Genomic DNA, 16,348 nt, shown 5'->3' on the forward strand with positions numbered 1-16,348 from the left:
GACATTGAAATACAGATGGTAGTATCGCCATTGCCAGCATTTGTAACCTGTGTGGCGGCGCAGACAGAATCGGATGTTAATAGTGATGTATTAGTCACACTCCAAACAGTTGTGATTGGACACTAACGGATGTGCTTTTCGGCAACAATCACTGGTTCAGTCTTATGAATGCTAAGAGGGGCCGAAGTGTCTGTAATAAATAAATCACAATAAGATGTCAGACCTTTCGAGAAGGCTCTCGTTTTCTCTTGAGACAAAACCACACACACCAACAGATGATACCTGAGTGATAAATGACTCAGAATGTTTATGAATGTACATACTTTGACTCTATCTCTCACTTTCTATCACTTCTAATCTATTTTGCATTATGACGACAAATTGAAATATATGAATAAATAAATACGCACATACTGTACATATGTCAACGGTAAGCCTCATTTTCTCACTGTCATACACACACTTTACAGGACGTCACATTCCATTTGTGAGGAAAATAAATCATAAGAAAAACATCAAGACGGCCAGAAAATCAATTTCCCTTCTTTGACCTTGGCCAATCTCCTGTCTCCAATATGTATATTTGGTAACACGTTGGAATACTGTTTAGTTATTAACGAATAACTATACAGGAACAACTGAGTAACGCAATATTAACATTCTAGAAACCGCTATTAACTAACAAGAAACTCTGATTAATGAAATAGTAAGTAATAGCGCTCAGTTGAATGAGGTAGTTAACTATTATCTAATCAATAACTACTATTTTGTTCATACCTCCCAGAAGACTACTAAGATATACAGCTTCATAATCAACATGAATAAGGCATAATATATAAATAACTCTAAAGTAAAGATCATGGTAACCCACTAACAATGATTGATGTCATTGTAAGCTTTTGAGGCTTTTGTAAAGTATTGGATACTAATTCATTCTGATAGATTTGGTAACACTTGAGTCATTACTAGTGGGTTACCATGATCTTCACTTTAGAATACTTATCCAAATAATCAGTCATTCCTGTAGAAGGATGTAACAACATTTGAGTCATTGCTAGTGGGTTACCATGTATTACTAGTGAGTTACTGTATGTTTATATCTATAATATGTAAACATGATTACTGAGTTTAAAAAAAGCCTTCGACCCACCTTTGCTATAATTTTACTACAAATGTAAAGAGTTTAAGATTAAAAACAGGTGTTTTTTAAGCCAATTTGTCATGAATGACCCAGTTTCCCTCTTTCTCCCATTTTAACTGTGTGTAGTAAGTCCAACGTCACTGACACAGACTGCAAGCTGATATATGCACGCCTCTGACATTCCCAATTGCCAGTGCAGGTATGGGTGTCAGAAAGCATTCAGTTCTCCAGAGCCTCATTCACTCTCCCGGTTACGCTTTCGAGGACTGTTTCTGCACTCCGCGAGCGAGCAGCCACAAGAAAGAGCGGCGCTCCACCTGTTAACTATGGCAGATTTAGCCCCGCAGGCATTCCCCCTGCTACGCACACAAGACCCAGAGACGGAAAGCCGCTCTTCATGCACAAAGGTCGAGCGAAGCCGTACACTAGCTGTCAACAGTGGACTGAATAAAAGGGAGTTTCCTTACCTGTGCCGTCCGGATGCATCCGAGCCCGACCCCAAGCTGTACATTCTTCAGCTGTGCGTCTCCGCCTCCTCTTGTTTCCTCTTCTCGCCTTTGCTTCCTCTCACCTCCTTTTGGCCTTTTCTATCTTTCGCACTGTCTCTCTCTCCTTCTCTCAACACTTGTGTGAGTCTACTTGTGTGGCAGCTGAAGACCCTGCTGTGGTGATGGCATTTCTCTCCCTCTCCCTCGCTCTTCCTGGCAAAGAGGGTCAAACTGAAGATGGTGTCAGTGACACGGTGAGGAAAGAGATGGAGAGAATTAGCGAGAAATAGAGAGACAAGTGTCCAAAAAAAGAGCAGAAACAGCTGTTGGCAGCTTCGCCGGCTCGTGACGCAGATGAGAGACAGCTGGAGAGTTGCAGTTGTGATCTCTGACTGAGGAAAGGTGTGAGAGCAGGTGGGGAGCCGCGTGGCGGTGACTCCCTGTGCTCACGGATTGGCGTGCGAACGCGAGAGGTGGTGTCTTACTATATAGATCTTGAATAAATCTCACGTGGATCTTGTTTACCTACGCCTAAAGTTGTGATATGCCTGTAGCATGTGAACTGGAAGCTGAAAAGTACGTTTAAAAGTGCGTCAGTCCAAAAAAAGGAGAGTTTTTGGCATGGACTAACCCTTCATCCTCAATCAAACCGCTCATCCATAGCCTCCGTCCGCTCCATTGCGACCAACCTAGTTCTCCAACCTTGGGGAATAATCATGATGAAATGAGAAGGATGCTGGGAAGAGAGCACATCTGATTAAAATAGATCGGAATGAAAGATTGGAGCTGTGTATGTGACCTTTTCCGTCTCTGGAGTTGTAGTCTGCTGATTTTGAGAAGGAAGTCCATGAAGATGCTTCTTAATTAGTCGAAATGTGTCGCTTATCTTCAGAATCTTTTACATCCGCAGGTGCCGCTTTTGGTTTTAGTCCGGTTTCCAAAAAGTTTGCAGCTCTTGTAGTGCTAGCTGAGAAAAGCACGAAAGCATTCCAGAATAAATACACGAATAAATACAAATTCACAAATGATGTTTGTCCAGTTTGTAGAGCAGATGTGCTGAGCGTCTCATCTGTTTGATGTGATCTGCCTTCTGCTCTCCAGACCACAGAACAAGCTTCTGATACCTAATCATGATGCTGTACAGATTTATCCTGCCTCCCCCCTCCTCATTCTCTCATGCTTTTATTCTCTCTCTCTCTCTCTCTCTCCATCCTGAGTCCCTTTTCGCCATGTCTGTTCTTTACTTCCCTGTCCTGTTTGTTCCCTCTACCTCTATTACTCCTGCTTTTGTCTGTCTTTCCCACCGTATTTGCCACTATCCTCCTACCGCAATCTAAATGCTCTTTCATTTCAAGCTTTCCTGCTTTTCTGTCGCTCAGAGATGAGCAGGTCCAACAGGCAAGTTTCCTGTTGATTCTCTGTCTCTGACACTTACAGTTGTCCCTCCACATCCTTCAACCTTGCCTGTCCTTCAGATCTGGATTACTGTGAATGCAGTTTTATTGTCAGACAGCTATTGCCGAATCTATCCACGTTCTCCACACAAATGTTTGTTTTACCATATCATTTGTTTTAATACTAATCAAATTACATTTTCTATCCCCTAATCCTAAACCTAAACCTTTCTAGATTTTTATAAAGACATTATTTATTTGTTTATCAGGCTGTTTTCCTCATGATGACAATGTGGATTTTATATTAACTATTTCCCCGCCAGCATTTTTGTTTTTAAAGTTGCCAGCCAGCGCCAGCATTTTTGATCATTTTCACATAAATTTCATGGCCCCCAGAATATTTTGTTGTAGGAATACCTGTGAACATAAAATATATCAAAAGAAAGAATAATAAAAAAAGATGTTTATTGCTTTATAGCTTCATGCATTTTTTTTCTCAACACTTGAATGTGGGTATACGTTTCATAAAAAAAGTAACATTTTTGAGCAAAAAGCTGAGAAAATCTAATTTTTGTTAAAGACTACGCCTGGATCAGATTCAGAACGATGATCAAAACATAGATGGCGCAGATCGAGTCCATAAACACCTGGGTCGACATTTCATTCTGTAATGTTAGGCGGTATTGATTTACATGCTGTTTAACGTTGATAAGTGTGTTATTTTACATATGCATCTATGCTATTGCTCATTTCTGCTTCTTTTTTTGCCTGTGTTTTGAGATTCTGTACTCTTTTAAAAGATGTGTAATAGCGCCCCTACAGTATAAGGGTGAAAACACGGATAGCCGGGAAATTCCGTCAATGGCAGGGAAAGAGTTAAAATATACGTTTATTCATAAACACACTACCAGTTTGGCGTCAATACGATTTTTTTGTTATTTATTTAATTAATACTTTTATTCAGCAAGGATGCATTGAATTTATCAAAAGTGACAGTAAAAATATTACATTGTTACAAAAATGTCTATTTTAAATACATGCTGTTCTTTTGAACTTTTTATTAATCAAAGAATCCCCAAAAATTTTATCACGGTTTCCACGAAAATATTAAGCTGTTTTTAAACATTGCAAATAATAAGAAATGTTTCTTGAGCAGCAAATCAGCATATTAGAATGATTTCTGAAGGATCATGTGACACTAAACACTCGAGTAATGGCTGCTTTTTTTCTTTTTTCTTTACTTATGTTTAGAGAGAGATGCGTGTGTGAATTACCTGCGTCTGTGCAGTGTTTCACTCTCTTTACTAACAATGAAGCTGTGAGTTTAATTACTTCAAAAACAGTGCTGCTATACCCCCTTGCTGCTGATGAATATAATCAGGGCTTGACATTAACTTTTTTGCTCACTAGCCAATGTGGCTAGTGGTTTTCCAAAGTTACTAGCCACACAGCATTTTTACTAGCCACATTTTTGTTGTTGTGAAATTACCTGATAAAAGTTGACTATGGCGTGCTAAAATTTACTTGAACTAGATTTACAACCCTTTTAAATGTAAAACCACTGTACACACCAAAATAAAGACTATATAAATATATAACAATACAGGTCATTATCATTAGCTCTGATAAGGTTGTGTGTAAAGCTCCTTTTTTAAAATAAAACCATGTAGGCTATTATGTATGATATGTCGCCACATTGCTCCACCAGCATACGACATAACTCCAGCAGGGCAGCTAGCTGTCTCTTCGATTCTTTGTTGTCGGTCACTAGCGACAATACTCATTAGGGCTGTCAAAATTGCTCAAAAATGACCTTCGATATTCCCTCTAAAAAAAACACATAGCTTATATTCGAACTATTCGAACATCTGGTTGCGCATGTCAATGACGCGCATTACTTCAATAACAGGACATTTAATACAAAGAGACATAACTACTTGTATAGGTAGTTTATTTAAGTTTAAACATATTTGACAACGTATTACCTACACGAAAACAAGTAAATCAACTAATGGCCAAGACCGCAGACCTCACTCACTCTCGCTCGCTCACTCGCAGGCACTCTTTCTCTCTCTCGCCCTCACCCTCAGCACCAAACGCGAATAGAGCGTCTGGCGCGAGTGTAAAGACGCGTTTACGCGCGTCTGGAGGTCTTGCGGCGCGAATGAGGCGTCACGCGCTCTGTGCATAACAGTTTAAATGAACAACAACAATAAGCAAATGTTGAGTGCTGATCAAGAGTTTTGTGCAAGCAATTTAAGGTCGCGACTCTTATATAGCAGTCTTCATTCAGTGATTGAAACAAATATTATTAACATTAATTGAAGTTTTACAGTATATATAACCGACATTGAACGCTCCGAGCGAGCTGTGCTGTGGTAAACATGGAACTTTTCCTTGACATGAAACGGTAAATAATCAAACCAGTGGAAGCCCGCAGTGCATGAAACTGCTGTATCTAACTTATTCATGCAATATCTATTCAGTCAGTACAGTAGCCTACACTTTAATGTTTCTGTTTAACGTTAAATAAAATGACCCCTCAGGCAGCGCGCCCACTCGCAAAGCAGACAGCCGCGCCTCTGCTACCGCGGGCGTTTTTCCACATTCGAATATTAATTTTCACCTTCGAAATTCTGTTTTTTAAAACTATTCGAATATATATATTCGAATTTAGAATATTCGTTGACAGCCCTAATAGCCTACTTATGGGAGTTGTAGTGTCGTAGTGTCACACTTATTTCAGATGCCTTTTGAAAAGACTACAATTATTCAACCCGCCAAAGTGGCTAGTTGGAGTGACTGTGTTACCCGCCACGAGCAAAATCCACCCGCATTTGGCGGGTTGGCGGGTGTTAATGTCAAGCCCTGAATATAATGTATTGATTCAGTAGCGGTTAATGCACACCTTCCAGCCAATCAGAATCAAGTATTCAGACAGACCATGGTATAAAAAGAAATGTTTCTTGAGCACCAAATCAGCATATTAGAATGGTTTCTGTAGAATCATGTGACACTGAAGACTGGAGTAATGATGCTGAAAATTCGGCTTTGCCTTCACAGTAAATTACATTTTATAATATATAAAAATAGAAAACAGTGTTTTTAAACTGCAATAATATTTAACAATATTACTGTTTTCACAAATAAAATGCAGCTTTAGTGAGCATAAGAAACGTTTAGAATTTTTTTTTTAAATGTACCGGCCACTAGTGTGTGTGTGTGTGTGTGTGTGTGTGTGTGTGTGTGTGTGTGTGTGTGTGTGAATGTGTCCTGGTAAACCCTACGTTGTGGCGAAAGATGGTAATACCAGTCATTTTTGACCCTGTGGGGACATTTTTGGTCCCAATGAGGAAAACAGCTTATAAATCATACAGAATTATGTTTTTTGAAAATATTAAAAAGCAGAAAGTTTTCTGTGATGGCTAGATTTAGGGGTATATGGTTAGGATGAGGGGATAGAAGAAGATACATGTATGTGGATATTTAGTGTTTCTTTAGCAGACACTTCTACAAAAGACTTATAGATGATGAATAAAACATAAGCGATTCACCCTGAGGAGAAAAGAACAGAGATGAAAATGAGAAATAGTTAAATAAACTTTTACTTTCTTTCTTAAGAGTTAGTATATTAAAAGATTCAATCTATTGGTCACGGAAGAGATATATCTTTAGAAATTTAACTGCAAGGGACTTGCTGCTTGGGTAGGTATCAAGGAAAGATCACATACCCCAAAAATGTGTGAACATAATGTCTAAACGGAAATGGATCATTTTAAACTTTAAATTAGTTGAAAGATAAAAGCGTAAAGTTAATTTTAAGATTTGTTTCGGTTTAATTTCATTAGTTAAAAAATAGTTTTGCTCACCTGACACTGCAAATTAAACTTTCCACCCATCAGGAGACAGAACGATTCCACATATCTCATCTCTACTGTAATTAATAACCCAGGATAAAACCATACTGGTTTTCCCTTTTATGAGAGCCTTAAATGGCAGAACCCTGGGGTTTCAGTTGAAGTAGACAACTATTAATATATATTATAAAACAGTGCTATAAACTACACACAGCCTCTCGTTCTTTGATTGCTGACATATTTTAAACATGAAACTAAAAATATACTACTCTGTTTAAAAAAGATCACCAGGGATGCTGTCATGTAACACAAATGTGGTTTTTTTTTTTTCACCACTAGAATGTGTTTTTTCCCGCTCCCTTTTAGTCCCAGCTTTAAAGATCTCCTGTCTCCTCTCATTTTCCGTCTGCTCAAAAGGAACTCTCAAAATTTTCTAAATCACTTTGTGCACATGGCAGCTTTTAAGAAACTATAAATACCGTGGTGCTATTTTAGACCAGGCCAGGTGATGAGATATACAGACAGGAGGAGAAACCAGTGTGACTCTTTAGATATGCTCCAGCTGAACTGTGCAAACTTTTTGTGCATTTGACACATTGGAATTTGGAAGTCACTTACAATGCATGATGAACTGTCTTTAAGGTGAGCAAATGGATTTTAACACATACTTGACAAAAAAAAAAAAGAGAGAACTTTTTAGTTAAAAATAGTACCTGATGCATAATGTTTTCTGACAATGAATGACAGCAGTGGTTCTTTTGGAAGCCGTTCTTTTGGATGCCTGGGAATAAAAAGGAATAAAATAGGAATTGTTAGATAGTTTAAGAAATAAAGTTACATTGTGACAAAGTTACTCTGTAAGATTTACAGTAAAGTCACAATCTGAGTAATAAAATTGCAATCCCGAGAAATAAAATTGAAATTGCAAGATATAAAGTCCCACTTCAGGATATAAAGTAGCATTGTGAGTCATATTGTGAGATATAAAGCTCCAATTAAGCTGAGGGGAGCAATGCTCTCTTTTTTCTCATTACACAGACACATAAAACAAATAAAAATGACTTTTTTTTACGTGCCTTTCCTCAACTAAGCTCCTGATTGTCAATTTCAAAAAGAGAATATAAATTTGCCCTAGTTTGTCAATGTGACAACCAACGAGAGAGACATAGAATGAATGAATGAATGAATGAATGAATGAGGCATTTATATAGAGCTTTCATATGTACTACTGTACACCCAAAGTGCTTTACAATCATATCAGGGGTTCTCTCCTCAACCACCACCAGTGTGCAGCATCCACTTGGATGATGAAGGTAAGGTAAGGTAAGGTAAGGTAAGGTAAGGTAAGGTAAGGTAAGGTAAGGTAAGGTAAGGTAAGGTAAGGTAAGGTAAGGTAAGAGACGGCAGGTCACAATTCTAACACAAATCAACTAAAAGAGACGAACAGCATGCCATTGGCATTTAAAAAAAACTCCAAACTTTGTTTTAAAGGGTTTGAAAAACATCTACTTTTTCTTTAATGTGAAACATAAGATCTCATTTTCGTTCAATTTTAAGACTAGATATTCAGTCCTCTTATCAATCTTAATATCTCAAGTTCATAAATTCTGTTTATCTTTGTTGTGCTCAGATATGTATTGCCTGTCGCAATACAGTAAAGAAATGTGTAAGTCTGTGGCATTGAGATGTAATTGGAGCAACAGACTCCGTGTTGTAAAATTCATTGCGCTTGAAAGTTTTTCTTGAATGTCAATATACTTTTGATTATTCACTTTTAATGCACCCTGGCAGAAATTAAACACAGGCGAGTTATACTGTCGCGCTGTACTTATCACAATAAAGGGCTTCGGTTCAAAGCAATTTAGTCAGCTATACGAGTTAATTAAAGTAAATTGCTTCAAAGTCCCTACACTTGTAGAATAACTGCCTGAACTGTAATTGTGCTGAAATGGGTTATTGAGTTGTTTTGTGAAATACAATGGATCATGTGTGTAACAACACAAAATCTCTTGTTCAGCCACTGGTAAAAATGTGGGTTTTTCTCTGAGCTGTAAATTGAAATGCAGATGGTTTAGGTTCCTCAGGTTCAGCTGGTAGCCGTGCCAGATCCTGGGAAGAAAATGTGCGGTCAAGTGTCCCCTTAGGGCTCAGGTGGAGGCTGCCTGTCCATCAGGTGTCTTAGCATCAGCAGCTAACGTGCCAAAGGCAGAAAACTGCCAAATTTGCACTGCATCAGATGGACTGAAAGTGGAAAATAGCAACATTGTGGAAATATATAAATATTGCCTTGCATATAAATAAATCCAATCTTTCGTCTTTCATCTATGAAATGTGACATTTCGGATTTTTTTTTTGCTGCGCTACTGGCTATTTTTAGATAGACTTTAGCAAGAGAAGCCGGAAAATGAGAAGGAAACGTGCAGCAGGGTTAACTTTGTTGTACTACTCCCCTGAGAAGCAACTGGAAAAAAATCAAAAGAGTCTTGATTCTGACCGTAACATTAGAGTCTAACATATGACAACATCTTATAAACAATATTAACAGACTAGACAGGTTTTAATATGGTACACATTTGGATACGATCTCCTCATGGTCCTCTCAAATGTTTCACCTGACAGTATAATACTGTCTTTCAGTGACAACCAGAAAAGTTATTTATAGGCCTATGTAAATATGCAATTGTTTATCTAGTCAAAAGTGTGATTTGACAAAAATTAATAGAGCTGATAAATTAGTCCTGGATTGAAATTATAAAATGTGTTTTGTATGATGGTGTAAAAGATTAGAAATGAAAGGTTGTGTTCACACAAAAATGAAAATTCTATCATTTACTCAACCTCATGTCATTCCAAAACTATGACATTCTTTATTTTGTGGCACATAAAAGAAGATATTTTAAGAAATGTCTCAAGTGTTTTTTTGTCCACACAGTGGAAGTCAATGGGCTCCAATGTTGTTTGGTTCCAATCCTCAAAATATCTTCCTTTGAGTTCCATTATAGAGAAAGAAATGCACATAGGTTTGGATCAACTTAAGAGTGAGTAAATGATGACAGAATTTTTGGGTGGAGTATCGCTTTAAGCACCATAAAAGTAGTCCATGCAACTTGAACTGTATTTCAAGTCTTTGATAATTCATGCTGTTCCCGAGATGCATGAACATATGGGGAACGTATTTTGTTTTTGAATGAAAGACAGACTAAATGCATGTGCTGTTATAACTTTCATGTCTTTTCAAAACAGTGCTATCAATCATAGGCACTGTTAGAGCCTACTTAGGGGGGCTTTAACCTCCTGTTTAAATTTCAGACCCCTTAAAAAACTGCAATTAACTTATGTCAGACAAAACTCTTAAATTTGTTATGTGATCTTTCTTCATGTTTGCTGAAAATGGCATCTGTAATTAGCCTGGTAATACGAAATGAAATTGAGCGGAAGTACGAAGTCTGATGTAGTCAGGCTAATCTGTAATAGCTACTGTATATAAAGTTATTTCACTCAAAATCCTCCTTTTACCAAAACAAATCGAGCAAGATTCAAGATCACACGCAAGGCAAAATATATTCTTCTGAGCCACATAAGCTCATGCTCTTGGTTGAGGCTCCCTAAAACTGAAATCCTACAAATTGTAACTGCCATCAATCAAACAACACCAGGAAAACCAGCTGATCCTCAGTGCCACCTATAGGCTTTGACAAGAAAGAAAATCATAAAGGACAAAAAAGGACAAGGACTAAGTATTCTTGATGTGAATGCATATAGCTATAGAGCTTCATCACTATCCAGAGTCATGATAGTCATTTACACACACCTCTTCAGACAACAGCACTACAAACCTCTATTCCCCAGTCCTATCTGATTCTCATCATTAGGAAACAGCTTACTAATAGAGGCACTTATAGACGTGTCTTGTTCTGTGCATTTTTTGAAGGACACTCAAGATTTGTAGGGAATTTATTTTTATATCCACTCTACAAACCTCTGCTTTACACTGTATGGCAGATTTATAAAAAAGAAAAGAAAAAAAAGATTTACATGTCAACACAAGTGCTCTTCTGTCTGAGAGAGAGAAATTCATTTGAGTAGCCTATACTCAATTCAGATTCAACCAGCTTCTTTAGAGACTAAAGCACATATTTCATGATCATCCTGTCTGAACGAATTTGCACACACTGTATTGCCAATCTGAGATGACACAAGAGAAGAAAGAGCAGTATTCACATGGGAGATAAAAGGAAAACCGGCATCTTCAAGTGGTCAAGCGCAGTGAAGATCCCCAGTGGGATAAAATAACATGTAAGGCTGATCTGAACTGGAAAAAGAAGCATGAATGAATCTTTTGTCCTTATAAATATTTTATAGTCATGACTGTTCTGCACTCTGTAGGTACACACGCACTACCTGGTGGTCTAGTTTCCAAAAATAGGTCCTTAACGTGGTTTGACAAGTCCATTAAAACACAGCTGAATTAATTGCAAATTAATTATTAACAGCCAACTGTAACAGAGTTGATGCTCTGACTTTAACAAAGACAGAGGTTTTCACAGGGATTGGAAGGACAGAGGGATGGACAACTGAATAAGCGAACGTTTGAAGTAGATCTGTCTGTGCTGGCCAGATGGCTGTCTGCAAGGTGGGATGAGTTTGACTCCATATGCGCAGCCACACCTGTGGACTATCTGTCTGTTTTTTGGCTCACCGCACTCTCAGCAAGATATATAGCATCCAAGCACCATGGCTTGGTGTGACATGCCTTATCTGACCGTTTGGATAATGTAGCTTGGTGTGAAGGGATATGCAAATGTGTATGATACAATCAGCACAAGACCAGGTATAATATTTATCAAAAGGAGGCAAATTACGTTTTTGACATGAGCTATACTGGAGCACTATTAAAAGTAAAGTGAGAGACTCATCATGAATATTTCATTGGGGTGCAAATATTATATATGAAACAAAACATGTGAGAACACAGCTAATAAAATAATGGCCTGGTCCAGCTTTCATGGCAGTTACGAGATAAGGGGAAATACGTGGATGCATGGAACACTGCAGTTCATGAATAAAAAGTTAACTTAGCATTTGTGTTGTAGCCCTTGCCAATATTTTGTGTACAACTATATATTCACAAATTCAGTTGTTAGAGGGTAGCCTGAGGCCCCATCCACACTACTGCGTTTTCGTTTAGAAACGGAGACCGTTTGCTACGTTTGCACCTCCCGTCCAGACGGCTAAAACGAAGACCTAAAACGGAGCAGTTTGGAAACGTTTTGAATCTCCGGAGGGCGTTTTAGTGAAGACTTCCAAAACGGAGGACTTTAGAAACGATGACGCAGAGGCTCACGCTCGGCTCTATGATTGGGTGTCATCAGTCATGGAGTATACAGGTAATATTCAGTACCAGTAAACTCCACCTGCTGGAACAGTTTCTTACAGTAAGAAACTGCCGCGGCTCGCGCGGTAAACGCGTGCATGCTAGAAATAGAACCGACGCCTATTTTTCATGCGACACGCAAGCGTGTTGGAAGCGTTTCCAGGCAAAATAGAATAGGAAAAGATGTTTATATGTCATTTTGACACAAATACATATTAATAAATTACATTTTGATGTTTGAAAGCATTTTTTTTACAGTCTGTGTTTGAAAGTCTCTAGGTTTGCCCATGCGCATGCCCAGTGTTGGTGAATGGTCACGTGATCCGCGTTTTCAGTCGTTTTAATGTGGACGGAGATCAATTCTAATACGCAGCTAAAACGCTGGTGTGGACGGAGATCGTATTCGTTTTAATTCTCCGTTTCTAAACTAAAACGCAGTAGTGTGGATGGGGCCTGAATGTCTATTTGACCAATCTTAAAGGTAAAGTATGTCATTTCTGCAGCACTATATAGTGTTTTCAAACAGGTTTCCCAATAACTCCTCCTCATCTGCCATTGGTTGGTCAAATAGATAGTCCTGCCCCAAACTCATACCATTGGTTGAGCCAATTATGTAAAAAAAGAAAAAGAAATTACAATTGTAGTTTTTAATAGCACCAGTGCTTACACTTAAAAATAAACCTACAAATGGTCTCTGAATGTTAAACATGAAATATAAAGTAAAGTATATTTTTAAACAATGTATTTTATATTCATTCTTGTGTTAGGGCTGGGTAAAAATTTAGATTTTCTCAATAATTTCATAAAATCCCAAAAATGACTTGATGGAATATTTTAATATATAATACATACAAATCACACACACACACACACACACACACCAAAAAAACACAAAAAACATCATCTCTGATAGGGTTTTACTATGCAAACTGTCTCACAGCTAAAGCGCAGCACACTCTCAGCACTATACTTGGATGTTGGATGTCTAGTCAACCATCATTATCCATCCCTAATGTGTGTGAGAGGGTGCAAAGTGTCCTTGCAACACGTTTATACCACAAACCTACATCTCAGCACATAACTGTAATACATTTTTGACCTTTTTGACAGTTTACCCTGTTTAAGCTTATAACTATGAGGCAGGACACAACTGAAGGCCAAATGACCAGTCCAGAAGGGACTTATGGTTGTTCATGCATCAAATAAATAAATAAATAAATAAATAAATAAATACTATAACTCCTAACATAACTCCTGTCTGACAGGTCCACTAATCCAATGTGTCACTATGAGAGCATATGCATGTGCACATGCTTGTTCTCGACCTTCTATTAGCTGTACGGGTCAGCCATTTGTCTTTCAGTGACAGGGTCATTCACCCTGTGCCTTGAAGAAAGACATGTCCTTATCATTCCATATCAGAATGATGTTATATCGCCAATACATGTGCAAGCCTGACAGTGTCACCAGAAGATACCATATCCATCCCCCTCCATACTACATCTAATATCGTATGACAACATTTTGACAAATGGGTAAAAAAAATGGAAGAATATTGCATTGCATCTATGTGACAATGTTCTTTAAGTTAATAAATCATTTGAAACAGGCAACACTAAATGTAAGATTACCACAAGGCAAGACTGGAACTGGACAGACTATCCACATTTTTACAGAATTGTCGAATATTGCTGGAAGCAGACTACATTTATATTTACATTTAATTTAGCAGACGCTTTTATCCAAAGCGACTTACAAATGTGGAGAACAGAAGCAATCAAACCGACAATAGGGCAACAATATGTAAGTCCCAGTTCATCAATGACATCACTGTGAAAACCCATTTTGGAACCTTTACTTTTAAAAGTGTGAAAAGATAAGATTGGTCTAATTTGAAGTAATATAAAAAGACTGGCCTTATTTGAATACGAAATACACAAATTTACCTCTGATTACCTCTTGGTTAACTGCTAGTTGGTCAAACTAATTCTTAAGACAGTCTTAACAACATAGTGGCTATGTATGTAACTGGCTCCAGGTATTCTGCAGGTTTGAAAAGCTGGTCTTTTATATTGTTCAAGCACATAGATGTGTGAAGTATGCCCTCTGCAGTACATTTTCAGATGCATTCTTTGGAAACTAAATTGAAATACATTTAGTGTTCTCTTCCAACACACTAATTTTACATAATAATCCAAGATTATTCATAACATTAAAGTAAAAGATGTACCAATAAAGATTTTTTTTTTAAACATTTGTACAGTGTATACATGATGACTATAACTCAGCTTTTTATCCCAAATATTTAAATGTTTATATATGTTGTTAGTTCGTTTTTTTTAACTAATTTAAACATAAAAAAAAAGTAATGTAAACATTTTAATTGATCTTTTTCTATTTTTTATCTGATGTTGGCAGGCTCAAAATAAAAATACTGAGTGCAGTGCATCATCAAAGTTTGGCTATTTTCCAAAACAAGCAGGGCCAGTTGTTCAAAATAAATTTGATCAGATTTCAGCTATTGGATTGGATCAAATCTTAAAATTATTTGTTAAAAAAAAATAAAATAAAGGATTCTAAAATCAAATTAGACCACATAATCCAGTCTTGGTTTTGATCTGGATCAAAACTTCAGTATGTGTTGTTCAAAACTTTTTAGTATGATTGGGATTCCTTTGATCTAAAAACAAATCTGGATCATCCTTTCCTGATCCCAGCAGAAGGGTGGATTCAGGGAGGATTTCAGGAACAAAATGTAACAACACTTAAAATGTCCTAAAATTCATCACATAATATAACATTAGTACATCATGTAGTCTATACACATTTATATTTTTGCACTTGATTTGTTTACCATTAAAATGATTAAAAATTAAAAATAGGCTTTTATTAAGCCTTACAGTAGGCCTACAATTAAAAAAATTACCAAATAAAATAATCCCCCAAACAGCTATCAATATCAAATAAAAATAATTAATTTTAGTTATTAACTATATATGTATTACAAGAGACAATCATCAGAGATGAACCAGTCAAAAGTAGTTTTCCAACAACTGTATCTCTAACTATATCTTTGTTTTTATTAGTTGTGGTCAGATGAGGGGTCTGACTGTTAAAAGTGGAAGGAGATGTTTATATTGTTTTATTTAAACAACACAAAATGACCCAAATCTGCCTGCATTGTGATATAGCCTATAGTCACACTTATATCAGTGGTAACCCAGATTTGGAAATCTGGACAAATTTGTCTGGATCTGGACAAAGACGATAGATCAAGGTGATCTAATCCAATGTTGTTTTGAAAAACCAGAACAAAAAGATGAACTCATCTTGGATAGCAAAAGATTTCCATTTCATTCGGATCCACATTAAACCCCCCCTTCTTTTTTTTTTTACAACTGGGCCCAGAACTTAAAGACAAAAACTGGAGAAAGTGGTGGAGTAAGAAAAAAAAAAAGTAACTTATTCGCCCATTCATACACTCCTCGCTATCGAATGTTATGCCGGGTATTAGGCCAATTTTAAGGGGGAAAAAAAGTGAAAAAAGGTTCGAAAGTATTGCCACAAAACCTATAACGTTACACGTTAACATGAGACAAGTGTCATAAAAAATGTCTTACTAACCGTGTCCGTACAAAGTTACATCCAAGTTTTCACCTGTTTTGCGTAATACGCGGAGGGATAACGAAGAGGGACTATTTTTCAGCCTGAAAAAAACAGAAAAGTTCAACCTCCTAAAATAGTAATCCCACACTAAAATTACGATTTAGACAACTATCGCTAAAAATATTACCAAACATTTCTATGGAAGAATTTAAATAGAAGAAAAGTAATTATTTAAAAAATAAGAGCGTCGATCAAGTTCAATAGTACGTTACTTTCACATCTTCCGCTACCGCTAGCCTTGCTCCTAAACGGTATTGCATTACACTACTTTGCTGATATATGTCACAAACATGATTATTTTTTTCTTCCCCAAATTCAACCTCAGTAATTAAAAGCTTCATTTATTTAGGAAAAATCATTCATTTTCTTTTCACCAATTCCACTCTCGTCCACAAGTCTAAATCACAGCACTAGCAAACCCAGTTGGA

The 16,348-nt window shown here is 37.1% G+C and overlaps 1 protein-coding gene across 2 annotated transcripts in view; it reads right to left on the reverse strand.

The window, feature by feature from the left end:
• grin2cb (glutamate receptor, ionotropic, N-methyl D-aspartate 2Cb) overlaps positions 1-15,963 on the reverse strand; it is a 55,497-nt gene extending 39,534 nt beyond the window's left edge. The window contains exons 1-2 of one of the 2 annotated variants that reach the window (XM_084435052.1): positions 15,879-15,963; positions 7,594-7,650 (exon numbers count right to left, since the gene is read on the reverse strand). In XM_084435052.1, the coding sequence (XP_084291178.1) occupies positions 7,594-7,602 (9 nt within the window). In that variant the 5' untranslated portion in view covers positions 7,603-7,650; positions 15,879-15,963. Of the gene's footprint in view, positions 1-1,608; positions 1,730-7,593; positions 7,651-15,878 lie in introns of those variants that run through there. The other variant, XM_084435051.1, reaches the window with a different exon arrangement.
• Between the last annotated feature and the right edge of the window lie 385 nt (positions 15,964-16,348).

The sequence above is a fragment of the Rutilus rutilus genome, assembly GCF_951802725.1.
Source record: "Rutilus rutilus genome assembly, chromosome: 16".
Classification (NCBI taxonomy): Eukaryota; Metazoa; Chordata; class Actinopteri; order Cypriniformes; family Leuciscidae; genus Rutilus; species Rutilus rutilus.